Source organism: Pistacia vera, unplaced genomic scaffold (assembly GCF_008641045.1).
Source record: "Pistacia vera cultivar Batoury unplaced genomic scaffold, PisVer_v2 Contig50, whole genome shotgun sequence".
In the NCBI taxonomy this organism is placed as follows: Eukaryota; Viridiplantae; Streptophyta; class Magnoliopsida; order Sapindales; family Anacardiaceae; genus Pistacia; species Pistacia vera.
In genome coordinates, this window is record NW_022196335.1 from 1,585,492 (window position 1) to 1,598,285 (window position 12,794).

A 12,794-nucleotide genomic window follows, 5' to 3' on the forward strand; every position below is an offset into this window, starting at 1 on the left:
GATAACTTATTTAATTATAACATTACTATTTCTATTATAAATTTACTAAATATATTTGTATATTATAAATACCCAATGACCAATTATAACATTAAATTAATAAATTTAACCCTAAATGATTTTGTGTGAGTTATTTTGTTGAATTGTGATGAATAAGTTTTGTGTTTTGGTTTTGATTGACGAATTTTATGTGAATTATGATGAATTGATTGAATTCGTGTTGCTTAGAGATTACAGGTTATGAGTTACATGGACACAAATGATGAATAATGAAAATTTGTTAGGGGTGTATTTATAGACTTATAAGGTATTTTGTTATTTAAACAATAGGGGGGTAATTGATTTTTACAGGGTACCCTGGAAAGGAACCGGAACCTGCATTTTAGTTCCAGTTCCTTGAATTGAAAAACTTGCACTGTGCGGTCTGGTTCCCATTCCTTTTTTGGGAACCTGTACTGTGCGGTTCCGATTCCGATTCCGGTTCCGATTCCTCCGAAAAATACAGGGTACCTGAACCGTTTACCCCTAAGAGTCGCTATTAAAGTTAACACTGACACCATAGGGGTTTAACTAGATTACGGAAAACCTCGGGGGTTGAAATTGTTTCGATAATTATATCAATTTTTTAATGTATTTTTCAATGTACCGATTAATGGGATAATGAGATACTTTATTTGATATGAAAAATATGAAATATTACCTACGAAAAATAACATTGATTCAATTTTATAGGTCGAAACTAGTCCACATAATCTGAACCGTACAACTCGGATAGAAGGGAGATAAACGGCTGAAATGGCGCTAACAGTTCCATTACTTTAATGCCTCGCACGACATCGTTTAGTATCTTCGAAAATACACAATCATCGTTCGTCGCCATCGAAGTCTTGAATTCAGATGAAGTAAACCATTTTTGTTGTCCCCGACTCTGTCTCTGTAAGTCTATCTAACTCAATCAAAGTTGTGTATTGTCCTAACATTCTATAGAATGAAGATTTTATAAACTTGATGTAGAATGAGAATGAAATTTCTAGATTGGTACTTGAAGATTGCGGTTGGAGCTGCTTTGATTGGAGGTTCCATGGAGCTGTTCATGATCAAAACCGGCTTCTGTGTGAGAGCCATCCTTTCTTCTCTTCTTTTTAATTGTTTCCAGCTTACCCTTTTCTTTATAGAAATTGGTTGCTTGGTTTCAGCTAAAAAGTTTAAACTTGCAATAGTTTTTGAGTGTTTTATAGAAAATTTGTATATTGGCATTGCTTTATCAGTGTTTTTTTTTTCCCGGCAAAAAAAATAAAATAGCAATCAAGTAATTTAAGAGTGTTAAACAAAGCCAAAGCTAGTTGATTTTTTATTATTATTATTATTAATTTTTTTTTATCTACAATTTTATAACTTAAGAGATTAATGAATGAGGACATTGCAATTACGCTCTCTTTGGTTATTTTTTAGAAAGCAATGGATTTGTAACATTACTGGCTATATATGTCTTGCCTCCACCAAAGTTGTGAGGGTAATTTCCATGACCTTTTAGCACCATCCCTTTGGCTGCCAATAAATTGAAAGAGAAGTAAATCGAGTGAAGTTTGAAACTTTACGTTTGTTTACCATGACATTTAATTTCTTAATATATTTTATCACATTTGTTTGGCGTGCATGAGTTACGTAGGGAATCGCCTGTCTTTCAAAATTGAAGATATTTCTAGTCAGGAAATATATTGATTCCTTCCTATCCATGGCATGGCGTAGTTTTCAAGCCTTTAAGAGGTTTTTGACTCGTTTTAGTGTAGTTTCATCTTTATTGATGGATTTCTCCAACATTGTATTTTAATGTATTTTTACGCAGATTCTTGTGCATCCTTTTGCTGAACAGTGTTTTAATATGCAAATGCATATTGTATTTCTCTTCTTTTTCCCTTCCAGTTGTTATGTTACTTTGTATCATTCTGTTTCCAGAAGAAGTGATGAGAGTATTACTTATTACTTTCAACCTTCAGAAGAGGATGGTACATCAAATGAGGAAAATGCTTTTTTTTTGGCTCTTTAATTTGATTGTTTCGATTCTTAATGCACTGAATTAATGAGAGCTTAGGTTGGTTGCTGATGGTACAAAGATTATAAGACATTAGCCCACTGATGGTGCATGATTAGAAGAAATTAAGTGTAATGGATGGCAGCATAGAATTTTGTTAGTGCTAAACCTTTATTTCATCAGTTGAGGTCTTTAGATATTAATCATCAAATTTAAACTTGCTTATGTTTAGATTGGAGTAAAGAAATATTAAAGGTGGTCACTCTACTATTATGGTTTGTAAAGTAATGATTTCTTAACCATTTTGAAATCTTTAAGATGGATCAAGAGGGATTAGGTCTGGAACTACTACTACTTTTTTATTAGGTCTGGAACTACTACTACTTTTTTATTAGGTCTGGAACTATTATTTCTCATAATCTAGATCATCTTTGTTATTGTAACATGGATGTTGGATGAGGTATATAGAGGGGGATATTTTGATCATGACCTATGCATTACCATCATGGTCATGGTTATCATATCAAATGCTAGTGGACACTGTGTGCCGCATCCTATCTAAAGATTTGTCCCATTTTTTGGATGAACTCTTGATTGAACATTTAACTCAACTGCTGTTTTTATACCCGCAGATGACAAAGTAACTGTTTTGGAGTCAGAGAAGCGGGCTTGGGAAGCTTCACCAGAAGCTCAGGCAGTCAGATATGCACTCAATCCCTGGAGAAAACATGAAGCTGAAAGAAAAAGTTCATAATATTGACTGAGACTGCTTTTTATGAGGTTTGTTTTCTGAATAAATCACATGTTGGAATTCCTAATTTGCTATACTCAATATTTGAATTAAACTGACAGCATTAAGAATTGGTGATTCTAATTCTTGCAAACTCTCAAAATTGTTTGTTTATCCAATTGCCTGTCTTTCTGGTCTGTAAGTTGGAGAGTAAAATTCTTGGATGGGGGCTATAACATATATTTGACTGGTGTTTCATTTGCCTCTGTTTTTGCTTGTGATATAGTATATCTTAGACTTGGCAATTAAAGATAGTTCCACCTTCAAGTGTGTCCTTAGGGAATATGATAACAAACGTAAAATGTGAAGTTGATGTTTAGTACTTTTCATCAAAGGTAATAATTTTTGTTAATAATTTCATTTGACTTTTTTCAATGGTAACCAATCAATGCCAATTTGCCATTTTAAGTTTCTTTACATTTGTATCTTGACACATGTTAACACTTAAAGATATGATTATTGTTGTTGTATGGATCTTCTTTTTTCGCTTTGTCATCTGATTCAATAGGACAATTCTAGGTGTAGGTGACGGACAATAACCGGTTGGAAGATTTTGCTTGGAAATTTGTAGTATGCCTAAGTTTCTTATTTTGACCCCTTGATACAACTGTGAATGATTAAATGCACTCTCTGTGGATTCATAAGAGCAAGAATTTGCAATTTCTAGCTGAAACTGTGAAACTTATTCTACCTCTATACTGCCAGTCTCTAAGCGTAGGCCATTTGCTGAATTGACGGTATCAATAGGCAATAATGATGCATACTCAGTAGTATTTTTTTTTTTTTTTTTTTTGGGGGTGAGATGAATCATAATAAGTAATCCTAAAATGCTAAGGAGCTTCTTTCATTCTTTCTGCAGGGAGAAAATCTGTTCGTACAAAGGATCATCTTCGTAGACAGTGTTTCGTATCAATCTTCTGAAGCTGCTAAAGTAATTATGAGTCCAGAAAAATGGACATTCTTTGGTGAACGAGTGAGATTTCACCTTAAACATTTTAAAATATTGCAATATGTTGTATTTTTTCATCATTCTTGGGGACATGATGAGCCCTTGCTTATGTAGAATATATCCATGGGGCCTTTATTATTGGCTACTTTAGTGTAGCTCTAGGACATGTTCTCATTTGAAGACATTTTGGAGAAGTTTTTTATAATAAATATTTAAAATTGTTGTTACTAATATTCCTCAACACCATGTCCACGAAACTTGACATATGGACATAGTTGACATGAGCACGACTATCTGCAAATATCATTTGGTTATGTGTGAGTTAACACTTACATAAATGGTCTCATGTGAATATTTGAGCAAGCAGTATGCCATTGAAGCAGGCAAGTGTATTCTTTTTCTGTGATTCTTGAATTATTTATATCCAGCCTTCCAGGCCGTGATACTTTATTGGCCAATAATTTTATCAGGTAAGTTTTAATGTGCGATTTGCAAGATTTACTAAATATGTTTTACTGTTATTATTGCGATTTGTTACTATATATATCTTTATCAATTTGATGTTGAATGTTCTTAGTATGATATTGTCAAATCTTATTATTTCCTTTAAAATTATTAGGAGTATGTTTTTAGTATCAATACATTTCGTTTGATTCAATGATCAACATATGGTTTGGTTCGTATTATGATAGGACCTTTTATAGGTGAAGACTGAATTTCTTCACTGGTTTCCTTAGTTTCTGATTTGTGTTAGGCTGATATGAACATATAGACTTGTTAGGATTCACACTAAACATTTAAATACATTATTGTTAATTTGTATTGCATAATCTCCCTAGACATTGTCATTTAATGGAATTTCTTATTTTTGGAGCTGACCAGACAAAGTCAGTGGGTCCAATATTTGATAGAAAATTAAGTGTTAATCATGATACTAACGACCATAATTTAGATGCTTTGAATGCTATGAGTCGGCAGGACCCATACTTTTGGCCAATAATTATTGCCTTGCACTAAAAGGTAAGTAGTTCAAGTACTTAATTACCAAGATCAAAACATTAATTCTAGTTTCAGTTTTGCCCTTAAACCAAAGTAATTAAGGATCCCTTGAGTAGGCTTTAGTGGTTGTTTTAAACTTTAAAGTAAGTCTAGTTCTTTCAATTCTAATATCTATATATTGAAAAAAATCTTCCCTGGATGTCAGTACAACCATCCAATTATGGAGTGCCATGTCAGCGTGTGTGAGATACACTTGCCCCATGACTGGTCTATATATTAGTTTTGAAGCTTGGTGAGTCTGAAAACATTTGGAACTTGATGGAAGCTTGGAAGTTAAAGGTTAGTGGTTCCTAGAAGTGGGGTTACAATCACCATGTTGTTTTCATTTCACATTCTATTCTTTTCTTTTTGACTAAGCATATAAAATATCTTTTAATGACACATACAACACATTGATATGGTAATCTTTACATAAACCCAGGCTAAAAAACTTGACTCAAAATCTTCAAACCCTGTGATATGGAGTCATCCTGGTGTCATTTTAGATGTGGCTCTATCCTCCAAGCTCAGGCAGGCTTATGATTAATACAAAGAATGGACATAGTCATCCAGTATTGTTAACTTTAATTATTGCATCTAATCAGATCAAACCCATCTTAATTAAGTCTCTAAGACGGATGTAAATTATTGTAATGCCTTGCGTGTAAGTTGTTCTATGGATAGATGACATGAAACCCACCAATAGAATGGAGTTTCAACTTTCAAGCAAGATGAACGTCCTACCACACTATTTTACTAGAAACTTACATGCATTATTGCCTTTAGTCATCATCACATTAATTAACTTTCACCAAGTTTGCAAACTATATATTAATTACCACCAAATTCAGAGATGAGAACTCATCACCTACAACAATTAATTCTAATCGAACAGTCACCACTATATTTCTTTGTTTCTCTGTTTGAGTTAGCAGAATAAATTCAATGGACATCGAGAATGTAGTTGATGTTTCTTCTTTCCTTCTGGTAGAGGAAACTGCAGATAATTTTCTAAACTGTCAAATGTTTCACAGCATGGTCATAACTGTCGATGAAGATGACGCTGAGTCTTGTAGCTGTGACACAAGTGAAATGCAAGCTAGTGTTCATGAAGTTTTTGATTATGATATTGATGAACCTGACTGTGAGTTTGGTGAAGTTGATGAGAGTGAGCGAAGTTGCAGTAGCTGCAAAATGTGGTTGTCCGCCGACGGCTTGGGATATTTGTCGAAGGAGCAAGAAGAAGAAGAATCAATTTGGGTTGATATCAATTTAAGTAGACAGGTGAAGGATGAGATGGAGGATAGACTTTTCTGGGAAACATGCATGGCCGTAGGATATCCATAAACTTTTTCTTGTTTTTTTGTATATACATCAACCAGATCATTCTATGATATTGATATATTATCTTGCTGGAGAAATAATACCATGAGAAAGTGATTTTACAAGTAATTGCACCTCCTCAGCCAATGATTTCAAATATAGGAAATTACCTTTATCATACCCAAAGTTTACTGGTAAAATTTTCATTTTGTTTGATTTTAATTTTAAGATCAAAGTTCATCAATTGAATGCTAAAAATACGAGTATTCGTTGTAGTTTTAAGAGAATGTTTCTTTATGATTAAAGATTAATACGATAATGTAAAGATTTCGTTTCTTGTTTGTAACAAATGTGTGTATGACTAATTATGGAGAAGCCATTTTAAAATTTTTTCTATTGACTTGGGGAGTGATCGTCTTCCATTTGAACTCAATACTTGTCATCTACATGTCTTCTTGCTATGAATTAATTTTTCATTTATGGGGTTTTCTTTAATTAGTTTACATTATCATTTTGTATCTTTGACTTCACACACACACACACACACACACACACACACACACATATATATATATATAATGCCAATAACTACTCAAATCTTAATTATCTTCTTCCACAAGTTATGGTTTTCTATCAGTGGAGACGATAATTTCAATCTATATAGACATTCAAAGAGTACAGTTAAGGATCAAATTAAAGTAACTAAAGCATTGACTTTGACAATCGTGTTTCTATGTATATAATCTAATTTAATTATTATTTTATGGTATCCCTAAATTTTCCATTGATGAGTAATGCTATATTTACACCACCCATTACACCATTTTCATTACACCATGATGTGACATATGTCACATCCACACAAATTTTTAATTATTTTAAATTTTTAATATTATAATAAAATAATTATTAGTAAAATGATGATGGTGTAATGATAATGATGTATTTGGTGGTGTAAATGTGGCATTACTTTTCCATTGATATGGGTGATATATATGTCAAACAGGGACGGATCTAAAAATTTCTATTCGGGTGGGCCAAAATAAAAACTAATTGTCCATAACATACATATTCTGCTTTTCTAGTCAAAATTGTAACAAAAAGAAAAAAAAAAAACTTACATTTACTATTGTCCTTGGTGGGGCTTCATATTGAGGAATCGTTGCATGACCATCTCCTTATCAACACTATCAAATATATCGTTCTCAACATATGGAATTAGGCTATCATTCAAGAATTGATTTTCCATCCGATTGCGTAAATGAGTCTTCATAATTTTCATAGTAGAAAATGCCCTTTCTACATTTGCAGTTGCAACTGGTAAGGTTAACGCCAATGTGATGAGCAAATATACCAATAAGTAAATAAGATGCTTCTTCTTTCAACCATTTTCTGAGCAAGATTGGTAATATCGTTTAGTTTTGAAAAATCACTATCCGAGCACATATCATCAATGTAATTATCAAGTTGAAGTTCAACTGCCATAAGATTAGTAAAAGAAAATTCAAGTGGATAAAATTGAGCAAAATGAACTAATTTTCCCTTATCAAATGCTTGAAAGCAATCACTTGGATTTAGGGAGGCCATGCAAATAAGCAATTTTGTATTACCTTTATTAAAATGACTGTTAAGTTCTGATTGTTGCAAACCTATTATGGCATAGAACAACTCGACATGATAATGAAATAAATTTGTCATCTCTTGAACATTACGTTGCGATCTCCCTTGTGCAACAAATTTCTCTTCCATATTTGGCACATTTATATTATGAGCAATGCAAAAATGAGAAACTTCATCAAGTAGATTATCCCATCCATTATTTCTTATCAACAATAATCTTGTTTTCAACATGTGAACCAAAGACATAGCATTTACAATATCTTGATCCTTCCTTTGCAATGCTTGTAAAAGTTCAAATGTGATTCCCAAAATGTTTTTGTTAAAAGCAAAATCAAAAGAAGTCATATAATCGACCAAATCAATTACTTCAAATCTATTATCAGAATTTTCAGTAAGATCCTTGAGCACTTCAATAACAGATGAAAACAAATTAATCAAGCTCAATAAAGTCCCATAATGTGAACCCTGTCGTGTTTCCCTTGGCCACTTAAGACTAGTATCTTGATTAAGGCCTTGCCCTATTGAAAGCTCATCACTTTCAATAGTTTTTTTCACCTTCAAAGCTTGTTTCTCATTAAGAAGATCCCGACATCTAGGTGACCATCCAACAATATTTATCACACAAGAAACTTTCAAAAAAAGTCTCTCAATATTTGTATCCTTTTTTGCCACAGCTACAAGTGCTAGTTGAAGTTGGTGAGCAAAACAATGAACATAAAAGCCATATTCATTATCTTTCAATATATGTGCTTTTAACCCATTAAATTGACCTCGCATATTACTCACACCATCATAACCTTGTCCACATAATCTTGATATGCTCAAACTGTATTTAAAGAACAATGTTTCGATTCCTATCTTTAGTGACAAAGCAATCTATAAAAGTGTGAAGCTAAAAACATTAAGTCTGACGCTTTCATTTTGGTCCAAGCTTCATGCAATCTTGATGGTTGATTTAAGGCTCATCTAACGGCTGACATTTCCCTAAAAAGTTAAAGGTATAAAAGAGGGCTGCTTTTCAATTAAAGCTACAATGAACAAATCAGCTTTTTCTCTACTTTTTTGACTCTGTAAAATTCTGCTTTGCTTGGTTTTTTAGTTTACTTTAATTCTTGTAATCTTTGTGCAATTAATTGGGTTGTTGAGTGAAGGTGGTGTTTCCTTCATGGGTAGAGAAGCTTAGGGAGTATTTCTCTTGGGTTTAAAGGTTACAGTAAAAGGGTTGAGTGATAGATTAGCAAAGTAAGTTGCGTAGTGTTTGAGAATATGAAATTGTACTCTATAAACGATATTGATCTTCTTAGTGCAGCGAACCTCGGTTTTTTAGAGCTCAATGTGGACGTAGCTTGCTCAAATCTTGAGCAAGTGAACCACGGTAAACTTTTGTGTGTGTTTACTTGTTGTTGATCTCTTTTGTGATTAATTGGTTGATTAGTGTTTAAGATTAGTCCCAAATTACAACAGTGGTGTCAGCCAAGTTCTACAGTTTGTCGATTTCGTTCAGTTCTTGATTTGGGAAATTCTTGAATATAGGTTTGTTAAATTAAGGGTTTCTTGATTTAATTGTTCTTGAGGAGTCAAGGGGTCTAGAAATCATCAATTAGGTTCTTGATTTGGGAAATTTTTTGATTCTAGGGTTTGCTAAATTGGGGGTTTCTTGATTTAGTAGTTCTTAGGTAATCTTGGTCTTCAATTAGTCTGTCAATTCATGGGAATCAGAAAGCAATCCCAAGTTCCAGTGTTCAACCGAAAAAACCACAAAATGTCTACCACCATTCGCATGGAAATCACCCAATACGATGGGAAAATTGATTTCAATAGCTAGAAAAAGAAGATGAAGGCTCTCTTGTCTCACAACAAGGTGGGAATTGCACTGGAGAAAGACTCTACCAAATGGCCGGAGCAGAAGCTGAAAAAGAAGGTTCAGATTCATGACGAGGCTTATAACCTCATCATCTTGAACCTGTTGGACGATGTCCTAAGAAAGGTAGATGGCCTGGAGAATCCGATCATGTTGTGGGGTAAACTCAAAATTTTATTTCCATTACAATCTGCCCTTAACATAACATTTTTAAAGGGTTCTTTGTTTGCTTATAAAATGGATGTGTCTAAGTCTTTAGATGATAATTTAGATGAGTTCCTGAAAATGACACTAATTCTTAAAGGCACTGACCAAGAATTAGGAGACTAGCTTGGCTATGATTTTGTTAAACTCGTTGCCTGAAGATTATTGAGTGGTTAAAATTTAAAAATGCTTTACAGTATAGTGGGACTATCCCTAGTGTTGACTTGATTGTGGCTGGACTAAAATTTAGGGAGTTAGAGTTAAAGACTCAGAAAAGAAATGGCAATAACCTGTTTGTAAAAGGTAGGGCAGAAACTGGTCATATAGGAAAAGAGCTAGGAGAGGTCCACAGAGTAATTTAGGCTTTGAGAATAAGAAAAAGGTTAAAGGTAATAATAGGCCTAAAGGGGAGACTAGGAAATGCTTCTACTGTAATAAAATTGGTCATCTTAAAAAAAATTTGCTATAAGTGGATTAAGAAATAGAAACAATCCAACACAGAAAACAACCTAGTATGTACTAGTAACAACATTGAAATCTCTGAAGCTATCACAATGTCTAATTTTGCTAGTGTTAAAGAGTGGGTATTAGACTCTGGATGTTCCTTTCATATGAGTCCTAACCGAGACTGGTTCCAAAACCTTAAAACTGATGAGAGTGAAATCGTGTTCATGGGTGACAATCACTCCTGTAGGGTTCAAGGCATTGGTAGCATAACTCTTAAGCTGAATAATGACAAGTTAATAAGGCTAACTAGAGTAAGATTTATACTTGAACTCAAAAGGAATTTGATCTCGTCAAGAACCCTTGATGAGGCTAGGTTCTGTTATAAGGCACAAAATGGGTGTATAATTGTGTACAAAGATAATGAAGTATTGCTAAAAGGAACTAAAACCAATGGCTTGTACATTCTATGTGGTCAGTACTATCATGATTCTTTTAATACTGCTTTTTGGACTACTAACTTGTCTATAGCTGAGAAATGACATCTGAGGATGGGCCATATAGGCTAAAAAAGTATGAGCATTCTCAAACAGTAGGACTGTTTTGGGAATGACAAAGTCTTTTATCTAGATTTTTGTGAAGTAGGTGTATTAGGTAAACAACATAGGATGAGTTTCCCAAACGGAACTCATCAGGCCTTTAGATGTTTAAAGTACCTACATGCAAATCTGTGGGGTCTTGAGAGTGTTAAATCACATGGTAGGAACTCATACTTCCTGTCCATTGTGGATGACTTCAGTAGGAAGGTGTGGGTGTACCTCCTAAGGTCTAAGGATGAAGCCTTAACCAAGTTTACAGGCTGAAAAAATCTAGTGGAAAATGAAAGTAATAAAAGAGTCAAGGCACTTAGGACATATAATAGTTTAGAGTTATGTAACTCTGAATTTGATACTTATTGTTTTGACCAAGGGATCCTAAGGCATAGGACATTAAGAAGAACCCCTCAACAAAACGGGGTTGTTGAGAGAATGAATAGAACTTTGTTAGAGAAAGTTAGATGCCTACTTTTCACCTCAGGGCTGCCTAAAACTTTTTGGAAATAAGCCTTAACCACTGCTGCCTACCTTATCAATAGGCCCTTCCTCTAGTGCTATAGAGTTCAAGTGTCCTGAAGAGAAATAGACTGGTAAAAAGCTTAGCCTAAATCACTTAAGGGTTTTTGGGTGTGTTGCCTATGCACACACAAATGATGGGAAGTTAGAGCCAAGGTCCCTTAGGTGTATATGATACCAAGATGAGATAAAGGGGTACAAACTTAGGGAAAAAGAGGCACAGGGGGTTAGGGTTATAATTAGCAGGGATGTGGTCTTTAATGAATCAATTTTTCCTTGTAAATCTACTAACCCTATTATAGGTACCTCGAATATTGAGACAACAAATTTGAACCAAACTATTATCACCCAAATTGAGGTGGAGCTAGCAATTCATCACATGAATCTGCCTATTTCTGATGAAGATATTGCACCTGTAGAAATGCAGCAAGATGTTGATACTGTGTAAGATCATGAAGAGGCAACATAAGAGATTGATGAAGGGTCTCAACAAGAGGATCTTGCACATTATCAGCTTGGTAAAGATAGAATCAGGAGAGATATAAGGCCTCCTCCAAGATATAGTTATGTAGACCTAATATATATGATTTGATTGCTTGTGGTGAAATTCAAAGGGCTAAACTTGTCACTTATAAAGAAGCTGTAAGTTCTAAGGACAAAAAGCAGTGGCTGGCTGCTATGAGTGAAGAAATGCACTCCTTAAAGGTGAACAAAACCTGGTCACTAGTTCAGAAGCTTAAGGATCAGAAGTGTGTAGAGTGCAGATGGCTGTTCAAGATAAAGAAGACATAAACCCTTCAGACCCTCCAAGATACAATGCCAGGTTAATTGCAAAGGGCTACACACAGAGAGAAGGTATTGATTTTAATGAAATTTTTTCTCCAATAGTTAAATTTAAAACAATTAGATTGATGTTGTCTATTGTTACTCACTATGACCTAGAATTAGAGCAATTAGATGTTAAAACTGCAATCTTACATGGTGAACTGGAAAAAACTATTTTTATGAATCAGCCTATTGGTTTCATTGATAAAAAATTGCCTAAGCATGTGTGTTTACTGCATAAATCACTTTATGGACTTAAACAGTCCCCTAGGCAATGGTATAAAAGATTTGACTCTTTTATTGTTGGGATTGGCTTTAATAGGAGCAAATATGACAATTTCTTTTACTTTGCACTTACAAATGACATGCCTATATGTTTGCTTTTGTATGTGGATGACATGTTGTTGATTAGTGAATCTAAGTCCAAAATAAATGACTTAAAGGCACAATTGAGTGTTGAATTTGATATGAAGAATGTAGGGTATGCAAAAAGAATCCTAGGAATGGTGATAGAGAGAAATGGGAAGGCTAATAGATTAAAACTTCACCAAATGTCATATTTGCAGAAACTCACATCCAAGTTTGGAATGTCTAAG

At 33.9% G+C, this 12,794-nt stretch overlaps 2 protein-coding genes across 3 annotated transcripts; one reads left to right on the plus strand and one right to left on the minus strand.

Annotated features, from left to right (window-relative positions):
- The first annotated feature begins 856 nt into the window (after positions 1 to 856).
- On the plus strand, positions 857 to 4,013 carry LOC116105572. 2 transcript variants are annotated; one of them, XM_031391981.1, is made up of 4 exons: positions 857 to 936; positions 1,015 to 1,112; positions 2,665 to 2,812; positions 3,342 to 3,568. In XM_031391981.1, exons 2-3 carry the CDS (start codon positions 1,016 to 1,018, stop codon positions 2,784 to 2,786), a joined length of 219 nt encoding a protein of 72 aa, XP_031247841.1. In that variant the 5' UTR covers positions 857 to 936; position 1,015; the 3' UTR covers positions 2,787 to 2,812; positions 3,342 to 3,568. The 2 variants fall into 2 exon arrangements, with proteins under 2 accessions (XP_031247841.1, XP_031247840.1); XM_031391980.1 differs by lacking the exon at positions 3,342 to 3,568 and adding an exon at positions 3,682 to 4,013 and having other exon boundaries at positions 866 to 936.
- Positions 4,014 to 7,458: 3,445 nt separating this feature from the next.
- On the minus strand, positions 7,459 to 8,529 carry LOC116105547. The gene is made up of 2 exons (XM_031391949.1): positions 7,743 to 8,529; positions 7,459 to 7,610 (listed from the first exon to the last, which is right to left on the minus strand). Exons 1-2 carry the CDS (start codon positions 8,527 to 8,529, stop codon positions 7,459 to 7,461), a joined length of 939 nt encoding a protein of 312 aa, XP_031247809.1.
- Between the last annotated feature and the right edge of the window lie 4,265 nt (positions 8,530 to 12,794).